Genomic DNA, 19,278 nt, shown 5'->3' on the forward strand with positions numbered 1-19,278 from the left:
GATTAACATCTTGCTGCATCACCATCTCCCCCGGATGCCCCGTAACTGCAGCAGTAGAGTCTACACCTTCACCATATCCTGTGGGTGGCGTCACAAACTCAAACACGGCTCTGGCCGTACACCTACCTACCACCCCCCTAAGTAGCGCCAGCACCCTTTCAGAGCAAAGTGACCCCAGGTCCGGAGGCGCTTGAGCCTCCCACCAATGAGCCCGGATCCGAGCGGCTCGGCTGCAGCCGAGCGCGGGGCAGTACATCAATGCATCTCTTTACTCTATACTTACAGTAGGTATAAATCATTCTACAATAAGTACCTAAATCATGTCTTTTTAATTAATGTGTTCTTCACAGAGTAACAATTCTGGAGCATCTTTTTTTGACACTATACGTTGTGTCATTCATCCTAGAAACTTACGAATAAGCTAACAACTGGGTGTTACCAATAGGGGTGTGACAAAACACAGTCTATGGGTGCATTCAGATGATTGTATAAATCGGACTGACATCATACCACAGTGCTCGGATTGGTCATGGCTCTCCTGACCCAAGCATGAGAGCTGCATAGAAAACGTGTAGCTGTCACGCTCAAGTAGGGAGAGTCTCAGTCTTGTGGTTCGATCTCGGCCCGATTTATACAGTTATCCAAATGCACCCCAAAACTATCCAATCAAAGCTAATGGTGCCATATTATGTAGAAGAAAAGTTTCTTAAAACAACACAGTACAAAGTTTTGAGAAAACACTCTCTAGAATTGTTGGAGAATACCAATATTTCTTAAAACAGACATAAAACTGAAAAGACCAAATCCACTAGTTTAAAATAGCTCCTCCCAAAGGTGGTTAAGTTTATTTTTACAGAAATTGGCCATTAGTACATAGAGAAACTAATTGCACTCCATCATATTTCCATAAGCCTCAACATATTACAATGCTACTAGTTATTGTCTTTATGATAAAGTGCTTATGATGCATTTTTTATTAGCAAATCATTTGTAATTTGCAAATAACAGTGGACCATTATATCACACGCTTCCCACGAACTTACCTGCCCAGCGACGTCGCTCTGGCTGGCGACCCGCCTCCTTCCTAAGGGGGTGGGTCGTGCGGCGTCACAGCGACGTCACACGGCAGGCGGCCAATAGAAGCGGAGGGGCGGAGATGAGCGGTACATAAACATCCCGCCCACCAGATGTTCCTCGCTCCTGCGGCTTCACACACAGCGATGTGTGCTGCCGCAGGAACGAAGAACAACATCGTATCTCCTATTGGTGCGACATTATGAAAGTGTCCGACGCTACACAGATCACCGATTTACGACGCTTTTGCGATCGTTTATCGGTGCATCTAGGCTTTACACGTTGCGACGTCGTTACCGGTGCCGGATGTGCGTCACTTTCGATTTGACCTCGACGATATCGCAGTAGCAATGTTGCAACGTGCAAAGTACCCCTAACACTGCTGTCAATCATGGGCTGCTGTGTGCTGCTTTGCTCACGCTTCCCTTGGAGAAAAATTGGATGTCTGAAGAAACTGTGAACACTGCAGCCCATTTTCAATCACTGATTGGCTGCAGAGCTCATGTGACATAATAATTAGGGCTGATCGAATACCTCAAATATTCGGCTTCACGAATATCCGACGAATAGGTCGCCACAATGCGAATATTCGATGCGCAATCTAAGTCTATGGGACGCCCGAATAGTTCTGAATAGTTGTTATTCGGATTTCCCATAGACTTACATTGCGCATTAAATATTCGCGAATAGTCGAATAGTGGCGAAGTATTCGGCAAATATTCGCGAAGCCGAATATTTGAGGTATTCAATCATCCCTAATAATAATGTCACATGAGTATCGGCAGAAGTGATACCAACATCATTGAATAGGAAGTGAGTATAAACTTCTATTGCACCCCATTTCAATTAAAGGGAACCTGTCAGGTCCCCAGTGCACCCAGAACCACTAGCAGTTCTATGTGCATATCTAGAATCCTCGTCCAACTGTCTCCGTGTTTACTGGCATAGATAAAGAGATCTTTAGAAAAAGTATTTTTAAAGATTGTTTATGATATGCTAATGAGGGCTGCGACTAGTCAGAGGGGCATTAGTTCCCAGGTAAGTCGGTCCACATAGATTGTCATTATACCCCTGTGGACATGATGATAACCTGCTTTACAGTGCCAAGCATCATGGCAATGTGATACAAAGCACACGTGTTCAAACTGATGTGTACAAAGCCAAGTGCATGCGCAACTTTGTATTGCACTGCCATGATGCTGGCTGTTGTAAATTATGTTAACACGCCCACATGATCTTTAGAAATACTTTTTCTAACTGAATATGGTTTTGGGTGTGCTTGGGACCTGACAGGTTCACTTTAAGAAAGATTTATCCAAGTAGTGGACAACCCCTTTAAGGATGAGTCATTATTGGAGAAGATCTGTGGAAGTTCATGTTCGCCGGGTTCAGTTGGACTTTAGATAAAGTTCCGTTGAGACCGGGGCTTGATCTGGACTTGACCCCGGAGCCCAAACCCCATTGGAAGTCAATAATTGGCCAGTTCAGTTCTCCGCTCTCATACAGTGAGCCATAAACAGAGCAATTCTGGGGGGAGGGAGAGGGAAGTATTTATTTTTAATTTGTACATGTAAGGGGATGTAAGGTTCGGCCGACCAAGATCTGCAAATCCACTGTGTATGAAATTCAATGTTTAAAGTTTATGTTATGGTGCAATGTGTTTAAACAGCCACTAGGTGGCCATAATGTGTAAGTTGCTTCCCTGGTACTCCCGGGCTAGAGGGAGTTAGTGAACAGGAACAGACTGCGTCTGTGAGAGGCGTGGTGAAGGAAAGTCCCAATAACTTTAATTTGGCGTGATCTTTTGGGTCGAATCCAGGTGCCGGACATGCAGTGCGACCAGGGTGGTGGCCATTCCATGGAGTATACCTAACGAACCCCCTCAGTCAGCGGGAGGTCAGTGGGCCCTTGAGAGAAGAGTAGGTCCTGACTGACCAGAAAGACTGTTGTTTCTGCTGTAAACAATAAAGCTGAAGGAGAGGATGAGGATCTTAGGGACCCCAATGGGAGCGCAAGTACCATGGTAGCGGTCGCCTGGCAAACTGTATGAATTATCCATTGCTAATAGTAACCCCTTTGAGGAACAAGAATGTGTCCACCTCTGGCAAGATAAAAAACTGTTTTTGAAGTCGACAAGTAAAGAAGTTTGGTTGAAAGAACCTGTGACGCTGTCAGTGCTTGTAACGTATGAAGAAAAAGTATGCTTATTAGGCCTAAGCTACACGGCGAGAAAAACGGTGCGAGTGGAGTGCGATAAAACATCGTATTCCACTTAGACCAATTTTAGCCAGTGTGTCAGCGCACATGAGCGATTATTTTCTCAGCCCTAATTGGACCGAGAAAACAATCGCAGCATGTAATGCAAGACTCTTTCTCTCGCACCCATTCAAGTGTATGGTGCGAGAGAAAAATCGCACTGCACTCACGGTACACCAGTGTACCGCGAGTGAAGTGCAAGAATGGCAATAGCCGGCTACGTAGGAGAGAGGGAGAGAGATCCCTCCCTCCCCTCCGCAGCGCCGGCTCGCACCCCGCAGCTGAGGTCCGCTCGCACAATTGGACCTCAGTTGCAGGGATACTAGCATGACACTCGGCTCTGCTAGTAATGCCAGCGTGAGCCGAGTGTCATGCGAGGATTGAATAGTGCCCCGTGTGGCCCTGGCCTTACTGTACTACACTAAAGTGGCGGTTTGGGTTTTGAGGAAGAACATCGAGCTGCGTAGCAGCCGAAAAGCAGGCTCTGTCACGATTATCAAGGCCCTAGACAGCCCCTTTAACATAGACACTACAAAATGTTTTTACGCCCATTGTAAATGTCTCACACTGGGCTGAGCACCAAGTGTAACTGAGCAAACTGATGCTAGATTGAGTGGTTAGCATAGGAAGAGCACACAAACTCCAAATTTTTTAAAAAGTCAGTGTTCGATACGAACTCCAAACTTTACAGTTCGCTAATCTCTAGTCAATATACATCTTTTAAGACCTCCACTTAATAAATTCTCATCAAAATCTCTATACTTTTAGAATGACATCTGCAAAAAATCTATGATGATTCCCATCTCCTTCCAGAGTAAACCAACAATAGGGAATGTGGACAGTTTGCTTGCTGGTCCTGAAGGTGGCATGTGAGTGAGATACAAACCTTTTCTTACTTTTCCAGAGTAGCATTCCTTTCTTTATAACCCTTCCCTATGTTATTTCATAGGATCTTCTTGCTGACTTCTTTACCAGCTTTTTCTTCTCCTTATTAATGCTGCCTGCCCCCTGACACCCAGTCATGTCCTGTCCTCTGGTCGTCTGTGCCTACTCTTTTTTGCCCTATTTGAGTGGTTTGTAGTGATGGTCAGACCCGGACTGTAAAATTCTGGATCCGCGTGGGTTCTGGGGGAACCCGAGTGCCAGGCCATAGCCCGGAATTCTTAGAGAATTCTGGGTATTGATCTGGCACTCGGGTAATACAAAAAAATTAAAGGAAGAATAAAGATAAAAATAATAAAGCAAATGGGCCGTACTTCCAGGGCTGCTCATTACCTTCATTAAATATACAATGTTTTCTCCGCCCACTAGCATCTGTGATTGGTTGCAGTCAGATTAGTCCCCACACTGAGTGGCAGCGTGTCTGACGCTTCCAATCACAGACCCTGTCTGTGGGTCTATATTGTATAGTAAAAATAAATAAATAAAAAACTGTCGTATGGTTCCCCCATATTATGATACCTAGCAGAGATAAAGCATACAGCTACAGATTGCAGCCCCCAGCCATGCACTTATCTTAGCTCTGTATCACAGGTGGAGGGCTGTGGGAACCTCCAGCTGTGCCCACAACTTACCTAAGTGACATCACTGCTGATCGCTGCTCAGTCTCTGCCTGAAGTCTGCAGCGGGTGGTCATGTATCATGATCGCGCACTGTGCCTTCAGTAATGTTGCAGAACTGGGATCGTCATGGGACCTCGTGGGGATTACATCAGACCTGCAGGGATGTTTTGGGGGTTAATAAATTGATGAAAGAAGATGCTTTTTGTCCTTTATTTCAAATAAAGGATTTTTTCAGTGTTACAGATTAATAATGGGGGGGGGTCTCACAGACACCACCCATTACTAATCTAGGGCTTAGTGGCAGCTGTGAGCTGCCATTAACCTCATATTACCCTGATTGCCACTGCACCACAGCAATCAGAAAGAGGCAGGTAAAGTGCTGGGATTGTCACATCTAATGGATGCAACAATTCTGGGCGGCTGAAGGCTGCTATTTTTAGGCTGGGGGCCAATAACCATGGGTCTCCCCAGCCTGAGAATACTAGAACACAGCTGTCGGGCTTTATCATGGCTGGATAAATTTAGGGGACCACACACCGTTTTTGAAATTATTTATTTAAATAAAACTAATTTTAAAAAAAGCCGCATGTTGTTATTCTTATTTTGATACACAGCCAAGATAAGTGAATGGCTGGGGGCTGCAGCCTGTAGCTGTATGCTTTATCTGTGCTGGGTATCATAATACCCTACGCCAATTATTTTATTTATTTATTTATTTTTAAACCACGTTAGACGCACATAGTTTCTTGTAATTGGAAGCAGTCAGCTGACACGGTGCCACTCAGGGTGGGGGAAATTCTGACTGCAACCAATCACAGATGCCAGTGGGTGGGGAAGCAGTGCATATGAAATGAAGGTAATGAGAGGCCTTGGAAGTGAATGATCAGCCTGGAAGCAGTTACTGCCTCGGGAAGTACAGCCCACTTGCTCCCGTCCCCCTATCCTTCCTACCACCATTTTTAATCTCTGGATTCTGGTACCCAAAGACTTATATGGGGACCAGCATCCGGCCAGATATCTGTTACCAATCCCTGGCTGGAACTGGGTTTTTTATTTAAAACCGGTTAGACCCGCCGGTTCCAGTTATCTGCAAGTCTGCCCATCACTAATAGTTTGTCAAAGCAGTATTGGGCCTGTACATGTGCATGAGTGGACCTTATGTGGCCTAGTATCTACATACTACCAGTACATACTTTTCCCCTCACCCACTCCCAGTTAATATGATAAGCTGCTAATGCCCGCTTTTTGGCAGAATTGATGTCTTTAATAACTTTCTTGACAGATATTACAACCTGACTATGGAGTGATTATTTTAGCAGATGCTGAAATGTAACATTAGAAGCCAAGTCTGGAATGAAATTGTAGCCTGCTTTCCCATGTATAGCTGCTTATCTTGTGCACACCTAAAATATATCTCTTTATTTTTCCTCATAAATGAGCAGAACTGATAGAATCAAGGAATATCCTGTAAGAAATGATTTCTTGGAGGGAAATCTATTGTTTTTCTGTGGCTTAATTTTAACCACCCTTCTTTAACCATGTAAAATCCCATAATAGCAAACGTTTGATAAAATATATCTAAAAAAATATACATCTTTTAAAGTAAGGTAACTTCTACCTGATTCACATTTTTTTAATTTGTATAAATTCTTATCATTATTTTTGTGATTGGCACTTTTCAAGTGGACTTTTTTTTTACATCACATAAAAGATATACAACACAATTAAAAGTTCTGGTAACATATTAGTTAATTCAACAATAGCATTAGCATACAGTATACTATTTATTAGTTGTGTGAACAGAGCCTTATGGATCCCAAGTTTATAACATGACATACACTGCTTACTCCTATGCTTTTAGCATCAGGGCTATGCTGCCATCCTTATCCAATGCATATTGTATAGCATATATATGTGTGGGTCTGTCATTGGTCCCATAGCAATTCTAAATATGGCCACCATGGACAGGCTTAGCACAAGCCACTCCATTTACAAGATCTGAGGAATATCCCTGGCCTTCACTCTTTAGGCAGGACAGAAGCCCCTTGGTTGTGGCTATCGAGTCAGCTGCTGACCGATGGAGCAGGCTGGCAGGAGTGATAAGGTACCATGTAAGAACCAAGAGGGCAGTCAAGGTACAAAGCCTCAGGTAACAGTTTTATGTTTTAAATATTTAAAAGCACAAGAACAATAAGATCTGATATCTAGCTATGTAAACCAGACAAGCAAAACTATACGTGGAAACTCCCAGCGATAAACTGGGAGCTTTAGTAGGGTGTCTTGCTGTTTTATTGGCCAAAGTAGGGTGCTGATTTCTCCAGATGGACACTGTGCACACCCACTCATACTACTAGACTTGATCTTAGACACAATATTCTTAGTGGCTGAACGGAGCATTGGCCACTCAGAGCTTCTGATCCCAAAATCTCTCCAATCACCAGCACCACTAGCAAAATGAATATGGTGGCACCTGGTGACATGAGCAGATATTGCAGAAGCTGATCCCAAAAAAGATGGGCTGGGTTTTCAACCATCCAGAAATTCCAGGACGGTCTGTAAAAATTGGGGACATTTTTGCCCTGTCCTTAAAAATAATGCAAGGCGTTAGTGTTTTTTTTATGCTGAACAAACTTATATAGATTATTTTGACTGTAATTATCATGATTTTACAATTTATAGTGAATACAGTTAATGTCTTCATATCAAAAACACGTGCAGTTCTGGGTGCATATTGCTAATCCCTGCCTAACCGTCCCTGTATCTAGTAGCATAGAGAAAGAGATCTTTAGAAAAAGTATTTCTAAAGATCTTTTATCTTATGCTAATGAGCGCGGGGACTAGTCCCAAGGGCGTTATATCCCCACGACTAGTCCACCCTCTTAGCATATTAGCACGCCCACAGGGGCATACTCACATGCTATTCAATGCAGCGTTGCCAGCGGTGCCGCGCATACCTGTGTTTGATGTGACCGCGCTTCTGAATGCACTTCCAGTCACAGTATGAAGCCGGGTCTACTGCGCATGACTGGAAGTGCCGGGAGAATTAAAAACAGCGGTCACAGTGAACACAGGTATATGCGGCACCGCTGGTGATGCTGCATTGAACAGCATGTTAGTATGCCCCTGTAGGCGTGCTAGCATGCTAAGAGGGTGGCTAGTCGGGAATATAACGCCCTCGAGACTAGTCCCCACACTCATTAGCATAAGATAAAACATATTTAAAATACTTTTTTTAAAGATCCCTTTATCTATGCTAGTGTATACAGGGACGGTTAGGCAGGGATTAGCAATATGCACCCAGAAGTGCTCGTGGTCCTGGGTGCATATTGCACCTGACAGGCTCCCTTTAACCACACTTTAGTGAAGAAATTTTAGATTTTGGAAATGTATGTATGCTTCATAGTCATATGGAAATTCATAGCAGGTCCATTTAGAATCTTAATGTAGGTGTGTTTTACATAAAAAAAAACTGCTTACCAGACTGTTCCTGCTTGAAGAGCTGCCGAAATAGTCATTGCTTTGTTAAGGTCTTTGGTGAAAACTCCAGCAGCCAGTCCATATGTGGTGTTGTTTGCCCTCTTAATTACATCTTCAACATTTTTGAACTTCATAATTTGCTGTACAGGCCCAAATATCTATAACATAAATATAGTGATTTGTATATCAGCAAAAATCATGAACGGTGTAGAAAACTTTCATTCACTATCTATCACTCTATCCATCCATATAATGATGGTGATAGTATCTATACAGATTTGCCTTGGTTCTAGAAAAATTAATTACTTTCCTTTGTTCCTTGTTTTTTTCCCCAACATTAGTTCATGTACAATGCAGAGCAGAAGATATAACTACAAGTATTAAGAATAGTAACAAATAGCTTTATATAAACAGAATATGGCTGTTCTTGAGGTCAATGGAGGTTCCAGCAGAATTCTGCAGATTTTACTGCCATGAGGATATGCGAGTAAAGGCCTAGTCACACATAACGACTTACCAGCGATCCTGAAAACGATGCGACCTGATAGGGATCGCTGTAAATCGCTGGGAGGTCGCAGGTGAGATGTCACACAGTCAGATCTTACCAGCGATGCAGGAACGATACAGGTCGCAGTAGCGACCTGTATAACGATCTCAGCAGTCACTGTGACCCTGTCACACAGTGTCAAACACAGCGATGTGTCCGGCCCAGCAGGACATTGCCTTTGAAGAAAATGGCCTGGACCATTCTGCAACGACCGGCGACCTCACAGCAGGGGCCTGATCGCTGGTAGGTGTCACACATAATGAGATCACTAACGGGATCGCTACTGCGTCACAGAAACCGTGACTCATCAGCGATCTCGCTAGCGATCTCGTTATGTGTGAGGGTACCTTTAAGGGTATTCCTATCTTTGCCATTCATGGCTTATCAGTAGGATATGCCATAAACACCTGATTAGTTGGTCTCACTGCTAGGACCAATATCTACCTCGAGAAAAGGATTTTTTTTCTCCTTTGCTCTTTTTTGGTCTCTAGAAGAACTTAAAATATTATTTTAGTAAGGCTCCCTTTATTCTACAATAATAAAACAATTCGAGAAATTGTGGAAGCTAACTAGTGGCCCAGTGTTTCAATAATTTGTTGAAAGAATAAGCGGATTCACCAAATTTACTGATAAACTTACCTCTTCTTTGGCAATGCGCATGTCATCCTTAACATCCGAGAAGACGGTAGGTTGGATGTAGAACCCTTTATTGCCCCATGGGCCACCCCCACATTCCAGTTTTGCTCCTTCCTTCTTTCCACTTTCAATTAATGAAAGAATTCGGTCATATTGCTCCTGATCAATCTGAAATGTCAAATCACGAAGAATGGATGCTACTCTTATAAAACCTGTTTAATTGTGGAATCTGATGTGATTACATTATTACATACACAAATATGTAAGCGATTGCCAATAGATTGCATTAACGGCGAGATTTCTCACCATGACATTTGCTCCAGAATCACACAATACCTTGGTGATGACATTCATGCCAGTTTAACACAAGAGTTAACAGAGCATATAATGTTTTTCATCACAATCTCACATTTCTTTTGAGTTTTTTTGTTAAACGTCTTTATTCTGTAACTTGAGCCAAACTCCATTATGCAGAATCTAGATCCAAGATAATGAGAATCGCTATAAAAGCTTTACACTTGACAGAAATACAAGTGAAATTACCCACTGGAAGAAATTAGTAGCCCTTGTGCCTTTCTTTTATCATATGTGTCATGTGTAGGCAATTCCTTACAAGTTTTATCTGGACGTGTGTTGTGTAGCTGTGGCTTCACAATATCATTAATGAGAATGAAATACTACACTACTACACTATAGCATTTTAACTGACAGCCAAAAATAAGTAAGAATATATTTGCTGTATAGTGTTTAGTGCTGTATAGTGTTCCATTGTCAACAAGTCTGTAGCAATAAAATATATCGAATTTTACTATACATGACAGTTACCCATAATTGGACTTCTAAAGATATATAGAGCACCTGGATTGAACCCTAGGCAGAGACCTTATGGTGGTTCACTGTAGCTCGGAGGTTAGCACTGTTGCTTTGCAGTGCTGGAGTCTGAGGTTCACTTACCACCAAGGTCAAAATCTGCAAGGAGATTGTATGTTCTCCAAGTGTTTGCATGAGCTTCCTCTGACATTTCAAATACTTACTGATAGGGAACTTAGACTGTGAGCCCCAATAGATTTCAATGTGTTTTACAGAAGAAAGAAAAGTTTATTGAGATTTGACAAACTGCAAATTCTTACAATTGGTACCTTAACACCTTTAAGATTTTGCTCAAACTTTGGGCCACAGCATGACTGATAAAAGGCTTATTAATGATGATCAAAAAATGTGTCCTTGTATAATTCTTAAACAACAAAGATTGTAATTAATGTTGAGCGAGCGTGCTCGGCACTGCTCGATACTCGATTGAACATCGATTACTCATGGTGCTCTACTGAGTATCGCGGATGCTCGGATGTGTCGTTTGTGAAAGAACGAACACAGAGCACCGGCTTGCTTCACTGCATGATTTGTGCAGGCATGTCATGGAGAGCTATACGCTGTCTCTGAATGGCTCTTACTGGGAGTTAAAACAACATTTTTGGATGTAGTGTGTCAAAAAAATGACAAAGAACCCGCTCTCCCCCTGTAAATGCTCTCTTTATGGCTGACTGTATGTGAGTGGAGAGTCGAAATGTCCAATCATTTACTTCCATCAACTTGTTTCTCGAGTTGAGCCTTTTCAGAGCATCTGGTGATCTTCATTTGATACCAGGTACCCAAGCATTTTACTGCTTGCCCAACTCTAATAGTAATCAATCTGCCCAGGTCCAGCACAGATTCTCCATCACTGATCCAGTATTTGCAACTGTCCGCCATGGTGATGTTCTGACTACAGTGGCCATCACCATATCAGCCAATCAAAGAGTTGAGCGATGGATGTCACTAGCCATTGAGCTAAGTGATTGACTGCAGCATTGAAGTGAACAATAGTTGTGACATCCCCACTGCCTGGATCAGCAGCAGAGAGGCTGCACTAGAACTGGGGAGGGTGAGTACTATCTGTGTTTCTTATTTTAGAAATATATAAGCTTTTGAGTACCTCTTTTGTGGTTTAAAGAACATGCACTTCTCAACTGTTGTCACCCATATAATAGTACAAAGATGCAGACAGCCCCTAGTGTTGGTCCCCTAAGAGAAGGCACATTCATATGGCACAGCTTCTTAATGGTTAGCATTACAGACTTGCAGCGTTGGAGTCCTGGGTTTAAATCTTACCAAGGACAACACCTGCAAAGAGTTTGTATGTTCTCCTCATGCTTGGTGGAGTTCCTCTGGTTTCCTCCCAGACTCCAAAAATATACTGATGGGAAATTTAGATTGTGAGCCCCAAAGGGGACAGTGATGATCATGTCTGTAAAGTGCTGTGGAATTAATAACCCTATATAACTGAATAAATATTATTATTATTATTATTATTATTATTATTATTATTATTATTATTATTATATGGCATATCTGCCTTCCTAGGATAATAATCAAGCATAAGCTTTCCATACTGTTCGTTCTTTATCCCATCCAAGCTATTTTTAGTTCACTAAAATATATGTGTCGGCCTAATCTTTTAGCTGGCCCTCGCTATATATGATGTGTGTCTCTTTCATATATTCAAGGGCAAACAGCCAGCCAGATCAGGATCCTGCGATCCATTTGATGTGTATGCAAGGGGCTGGTGAATCACTGCTACCGGGATCACGGGACCATCCGTCTCGGAGGAAGAGCTGCTGTCAGACGCCGGTCTGGCGGCTTCACACTACACGTGGAAGTTCCGATCGTGTGAGCAGATTCCTGCGGGTTATAGAGGACGGCATCCCCGCTGATGAGGAGCGGTGAACCAGGATTCCCCCTTCAGCATCATACAGTGTTGTACCTGCTGTGAGGTGAGTGTGTATCTCACACCACTTAAATCTTGTGCTTTTAAGGTTCCACACAGGAGCACCCTCTCCTTTTTCATTTCATATATTCAAGGGCTGCATTGGGAGCCCTGGAAAAGACAATGGCAGAATTTATTAAGACTGATGTTTCATGCGGCAGACTTAATCTAAAGTGTGCTGGAGTAAGATTTGTCTAATTTATTGAACGGTGGATCTCTCGCCGTCTGTGCACCAAAACGTTCTGAATTTGGATCATTTATTTGTTTCCTAACACTTCATATTACAAAACAACATCTGTAAAATCCGTCTTCTATACAAATCTTGAGTCAATTAGTGTGACATCATCCTATACAGAAATATTTAAATATTAACACCAAACACGCAGATTCATTTTCACATCTTATGTATCTGAGAACTAAAAATCTTATCTGTGTGCACAATTCACATGCTACTTTAGGCTTTACATCTTTGCCTATTGAGAATGATAGTCTTAGTAGACACGTACTGGAAACTGGGCCAAGAAAAGGGCATTTGTATGGTTTGTCTGTACTGTTTCTTACAATCTCATGAACAAAAAGCTCAAAAATTCTACTTGCGTAATCTCTATAGGCTTCTTATTTTTATTTTTTTTAAAGATGTACACATCAGAATTTAACTTGGTAGCAGTTCAATCGGTATGGTTAATCGTGTTTAGGCCAAGGACTGAAAACAACACCTTGGAGTCTTGCCAAGAGCTAGACTAGTTATTTTCTTGCACATTTTGATCCCTAAGCATAGTAAGCCTGGGAACCTGGCAAATTCACATAGCACTGATAAATCAGCTCCTACTTCAATGTATAATTAAAATCCCCTCTCGTATCATTATGCACAGCTCTCCTTTATAAAGGTACATAACAAATAATTCTAGAGTTACTGGGAAGCAATGTGGGATATCTGAAAGTGCAAAAAAATGTTATTACACTGGGAATCTCTAGCAATCTTTCTAACAGTGGGTAAAAGCACATACAATAAATCAGAAAAAAACGGGTTTTGATCGCTATATTAAAACTTGCACCAGTCATGTCGCAAATTGCTCCATGTGCTGCTCTGTGTGTTAATCTGTTATTTACATGCAGCAGTCAGATCCATAAATTGGACCAGAGTAGTACATGTGTAAGAGTGGTGGACTTTGGTGGTCACGTTCCTACCCCTGAAGACATCAATCGCTTTATTATCTCGGTGTTACGGTTGCTGTGGCACTGGAGACTATGTTCGGATTTCTTGCTACTGCACATGTGCGAGCACTGGAGACTATGTTCGGATTTCTTGCTACTGCACACGTGCAAGCGCTGGAGACTAAGTCCTATCTTGGAGTCATTGCACATGTGCAGGTGACATCATCGCTGACACGAGGTCACATGTCTCTGACACCTTCTAAGCTGATTGGCCGCTGGTCATGTGCTTGTGACACGTGGTCACATGTCTCTGACACCTTCTATGCCGATTGGTCATGTGCTTGTGACGCTTTGCTCGGTGATAGATCAGCGTGACGTCATTGCTGTTGTTCTAGCAGCGGATTGGCTCTGGTGTCCTCCATCTTGTATGAGGCACAGAGTCTATATAAGACCCTGACGCACGCCGCACGGCGCTCAGTCCTCTTGGTTCATGCATGAGAGTAGACGCTCTGTGCACGTCCTTCTAGGCATCTCTCTGTCTATGCTAGGTGAGTGCTACCGGCAGGGTAGCATTCTTGTACCTTACAGCTTCGGCTGCAGTCCGTATCCTTACATCTTAGTGGAGCGGACATAGGCAGGTGCCTGAGGCACATGGTCCGGCTGGGCCTTGTAATTCTACTCGTAGGTGAACATTGCCGCTAGGGTAACGTTCCTTATACTGCGTCTGGCAGTTGTTCGTATCCTCGCACACTAGGGGAGCGAACATAGGAGCTTTGTGCGGCATATGCTGCTGTCCGTCTCTTTTGCACCACTAGTGGAGCGGACCTAGGCAGGTATCATATCTAGTGGTTCGTGTCCTCGCACACTAGTGGAGCGAATGCAGGTAAGAGCTTTGTGCAGCTTACGCTGCTGTCCGTCTCCTGGCACCGCTAGAGGAACGGACCTAGGTAGGTGCCATTTCACACTCACTGCTTTTGTCTCTGTGACCATTAACAAAGACCATACCACACACCCTCCAAGCAAGGGAGGAATTGCTTTATTTCCTAATTATATTCCTCTGTGAGTTTAACAGAGGTATTGCACTCTGCACTTGTGCTATTACTATTTACAGTGGCACACTTATATACCCCTTATTCTCTGCCATAGTCTGCAGCAGAGTCTTTGCACGGTGGACCCTGACTGTCTGATATTACTTTGGGTTTTATTATCAGACAGCCCCCCGTAACACTCGGCATGTAGTGTAATCTCTTGCATCTTTATTAAATATTGTATTATATGAATTTTGATGTTCACTTGTGATACTTAAGGTTGATATTGTAATATATAATACAAAGAATTTATAGTAGGATGTTTCGTAAGGAAGTGGTTCTACTACAAGGCCAGGAGTTAAGTGTTGGGAGTGGTAATCTGATAGGGAAGGTGACGGTCTAGAAGGACTCCGTGAATGTACTGTTATGGGGTTAAGGTTATGTTCACATGGTAAATTTTTGCTGGGGTTTTTTGCAGAGTTTTTTCGTGAGTTTTATGCAAATTAAAGGATGATTTTTTTCAGTACCAGTACAGCTAGGAGATTTAATAAATGTAATACACACGGTTGGGTTTTTTATCTGACTGAAATGGAAAACTGCTCAATTTTTTAAAGAAGAAGCATGTCAATAAAGCTTGTGTTAATCATTTTTTCAAAGTAATAAGGAAGTGCAAAAACGCAGGAAAATTGTGTTATCATGGCCTAAGATGGGTCATTATACAGGAAAGAACGTTTTTTAACATTTTTTTTCCTGTAAAATCCATTTTATCCTTGTTTTATATGTTTTATTGTCAGTATGCAAAAGTGGTGTAATACTCAACAACAGTCAAAGATGAGTCCCCATGCTGTTCTTATTCCAATTGAGCACTTTTTCCATCCATTTCAGCGATTTTTCTGCCCCCTTTCAGCCCTCTGGAGTAATCTTCCAGAAGGATTCTCCAGTCTCACATTGACTTCCATTATACTCAATACTAGAATTGAGCCCATCCAAGCATTCAACCTGCTTAATTTGAGTACCGATCACTACTTATTGGCTCAATTTACACTTCATAACCATTATGTAATTGTGAATTTAAGATCTACCTGGGGACCTTGCTGTGTTGAAGGTGAGAGGGGATCTCCTAAAACCCGTTTCTTCGCTTTTTCAACACTTTTTTTCACAAATTCTTCATAAATCGATTCTTCTACAAAAATTCGAGATCCAGCGATACAACACTGTCCTTGGTGATAGAAAAGCCCTTGGTGGGCACACTCTATTGCGTTGTCCACTGGAAGAAACATAAATATATAACATAAATAATTTACTAAATAAATAAAATGAACAGTGTTTTTTTCAGTTTAATAGTCGTATATTGCTAAAAGGTCCAAATGTGATCTGAAAAGGATCAAACATATAAGAGTTATATTTCTACTCATACTGCGGTTAAGTTCCCATGGTGCAAAAAGAGTGGATTTTCCTGTGTGGCTTACAATGCTAGCATTGAGCATGAGATTATTTAAAAACACGGTGTACAAAGAACATAATGCATTTCCTTAAAATATCATTGACCCTAAAAATGCTACAAAAATGCAAAATAAAGTTAGTTTAAGTGCCCTGTACACAAAGCTGTATTATTGGCCCAGTTTTTGGCTTACGAACAGGTGCATGAAAGGTTTATTGTACATTTGTATGCCTCTATACGACTAACAGCAGAGGACCCATGCGCAAGAAAAGAACATGGGCCTCTTACACTCCAATATATCACCTTACAGTGCCCCCTTGTGTATATCTAATAGTTATGAGCCAGAAAGTTCATTTCTTAAGTCACCTGCATTCAATATATTTGTTAGCGGGATGCTGCTGTCTGCTTTAAAAGGTGGCACTTGGTCTGCTGACCTACTGGGCACTGTTGCAGTTGCACAGGTCACCAATATTGCATGTTTTACCCCTGTATTGCATTTTTCTCCCATTGAAATAGAGTACTAAGGAAAAATTTCTCCATGCAAATAGGCTGTATAAGAGTGTAAAGATGGATCTCTACTATATACGTATGTTCTTAATCCACAACTGCATAGGCTAAATTTCATTAAAGGGACCCCCAGGAAGATTTCACTCCACAAGCTATTTATATGGGTATTTAGCTGTTTTTATGGCAAGTCCAGCAGTACCTTTACATGGCCAGTCTGTTCTACCGTTACGGAGAAATCAGTGATTGCATTTATATGGAAATAAGTCAGAAGAACTATTCTAGATCTGAAGCCTTTGTCACTCCAGCTCAGTGCCGCTTCCTCCTGCTTGAATGATGAATCCTTTGCCTAAAGTCACACAAGACAGAGGCTCTTGGTCATGTAGGAGGAGGCAGCACTGGAAGGGGGATAGAGATGGAGTGACAGAGGTTTCAGATATACAATAGATCTTCTGCCTCATTTGCATATTAATTCAAACTTTGGTTTCTCAGTAACTGAGGAATGAACTGGCCATATAAAGAAATTGCTGGAATTGTCTTTAAAAGAGCTACATGCACATACAGTATAATAGTTTGGGGTTGAAATCCTGAGAGATTCACTTTAAAGATATTCTCGTTAAATCTCTTTTTTATGACAATATGGAGAATAGATGAAGCCGGTCTTTTTTAGCGCTAGTAATAGATCTATTAACTCAGGTTATCTTTGTGAATAAATTATGCTTTATTTGTGACAGTCTAAGTCAGATAAAATAAAGCTCTTGTTAACACTACGCGTTTCAGCAGGAATATACTGCTTTCCTCAGGAAAGCAGTATATTCCTGCTGAAACGCGTAGTATTAACAAGAGCTTTATTTTATCTGACTTAGACTGTCACAAATAAAGCATAATTTATTCACAAAGATAACCTGAGTTAATAGATCTATTACTAGCGCTAAAAAAGACCGGCTTCATCTATTCTCCATATACTTTCACTCCCTTATGGGATTCCGGTTCTAAAGCTGCTGATAGTAAAAGATCTAATCATTCTAAATACCTTGAGGGAAGACAAACGGCCGCAATCAGTTCCAGGATCTCATGGAGTCGGTGAACCTAGGAACCAGGAGCAATCATCTCCCCAGGATACTCAGCCTAACATGGGATAACACCAGCCGAGACAACCCCTTATCCTCCAGAGGATTTACATGATCATCACCGAGGTTGTGCGAGGGCGCACAACCTAATCAGGTGAGAAGTTTTCATTACACTATAATTAAATTGTGCCACGGGTGCTTCTCATAGCGCTATCTTTATCTCTAGTTTTTTATGACAATGGCATTTTAAATGTTTAGGATAGTGACCATCTCAGCTTTGTGATATGACAACGATGAGTGATAAAAAGTAGTAATATACTCACAGTCCGCATCAGCAAATATTATAACCGGACTTTTCCCTCCAAGCTCCAGTGTAACTCTCTTAAGGTTACTCTTTCCAGCCGCTTCTTTTATTAGCTTTCCAACCTAAACACATAAAAAACAGTTGAATTAAGTAATGCTTAGAAAATGTATTTAAAATTTTATAGAATTCAAACAAAATATGACTGTTACTGATATACACTGGTCATTTCTATTCGCAAGTTTTTATATTTTTTTTAATGTTTTTAGAAGGCAAACTAGATATTATTTCTTGTGTATGTTGCTAAAAACTTTTGCTTTAGCAGACTTTGTACCAGACACACATCTGGCAGACTAGCCACTTGTATAGGAAAAAACAATTAGGCCCTTCTTATATTAGTGTTTAACCCCATTACGACCGCGTTACGTTTTAAAACGGCACCAAAAAGGGTACTTATTCCTTTCTGCCGTTTTAAAACGGCGGGCAGAAAAAAGTGTATAGCGCCCCCCAGCGTCAGAAAATCTCCGGGGTTTCAGCTACCGGGGGTAGCTGAGACCCTGGAGATCATGATTCGGGCCCATTTTTCCGGTCCCCAGTCACGTGATGACCGGTATACGCCGTATACCGATCATCAAGTTATAGTAAATGACCGCGCCGGTAAAAAATGATTTATCTCCCATCTGGCATGATCAAACATGCCAGATGGGAGATAAATCTTTTTCCCGGTTCCCTCCGGTCCCCTCGGTATCCCCAAAGTGCCCCCCCGACCCCCAACCCCCTCCCGAAAATCCAAGATGGCCGCGCGCACCGCCGATCACAGCAGCGCGCCGGCCACATTCACACTGTTCCTATGGTTTCTGTCGCATGTGCCATAACACATGCGACAGAAACCTGCTCCCCAGGCCCTGCCGGGTCCCCCCCTATCCCCCCCGGTGTTCCCCGATGTCATACATACCTGTCGCAGCTCTGATCCCCCGCGGCCCCCTCCTCCGGCTCCTTCTCAGCAGACGCCGGTCACATGAGCAGAGCGCAGCTGTCAGCTTCCTTTGTTCAGGACGCTGGCTGCTGCTGCTGCTCGGCACTGTGTGTGGAGCTGTGACCCAGGGAGGGTGGGTGCAGATTCATTGCACCCACTCTCCTCAAATGGAGGGTCCTCACACCTAGAAAATGGGGGATACGTTCCCTGAACGTGTCCCCCATATTCTAGAAGGTCCAGAGTCGACGTGGGACGTCCAAATGGATTACAGCGGATTTTTTTTCTTTTCTTTTCAATAAATTGGCTAATCAGGGAATGTTTTGGGGAGTGTTTTTTCAAATAAATTTTTTTTTGTTGTCAATTTTTTTTTTTATTACTGTCAATTAGTTATGTCGGGTATCTGATAGACGCCGTGACATAACTAATTGCTGGGCTTGATGCCAGGTGA

General features: G+C 42.3%; 1 protein-coding gene across 3 annotated transcripts in view; it reads right to left on the bottom strand.

The window, feature by feature from the left end:
* Window positions 1–19,278, bottom strand: part of ALDH1A1 (aldehyde dehydrogenase 1 family member A1) — a 268,634-nt gene that overhangs the window by 10,768 nt on the left and 238,588 nt on the right. For all 3 annotated transcript variants that reach the window (XM_075317988.1, XM_075317996.1, XM_075318004.1), the window contains 4 exons: window positions 17,877–17,979; window positions 15,621–15,805; window positions 9,556–9,720; window positions 8,370–8,527 (listed from right to left, as the gene is read on the bottom strand). In XM_075317988.1, the coding sequence (XP_075174103.1) occupies window positions 8,370–8,527; window positions 9,556–9,720; window positions 15,621–15,805; window positions 17,877–17,979 (611 nt within the window). The remainder of the gene's footprint in view (window positions 1–8,369; window positions 8,528–9,555; window positions 9,721–15,620; window positions 15,806–17,876; window positions 17,980–19,278) is intronic.

This window comes from Anomaloglossus baeobatrachus, chromosome 1 (assembly GCF_048569485.1).
Source record: "Anomaloglossus baeobatrachus isolate aAnoBae1 chromosome 1, aAnoBae1.hap1, whole genome shotgun sequence".
Taxonomy (NCBI): domain Eukaryota; kingdom Metazoa; phylum Chordata; class Amphibia; order Anura; family Aromobatidae; genus Anomaloglossus; species Anomaloglossus baeobatrachus.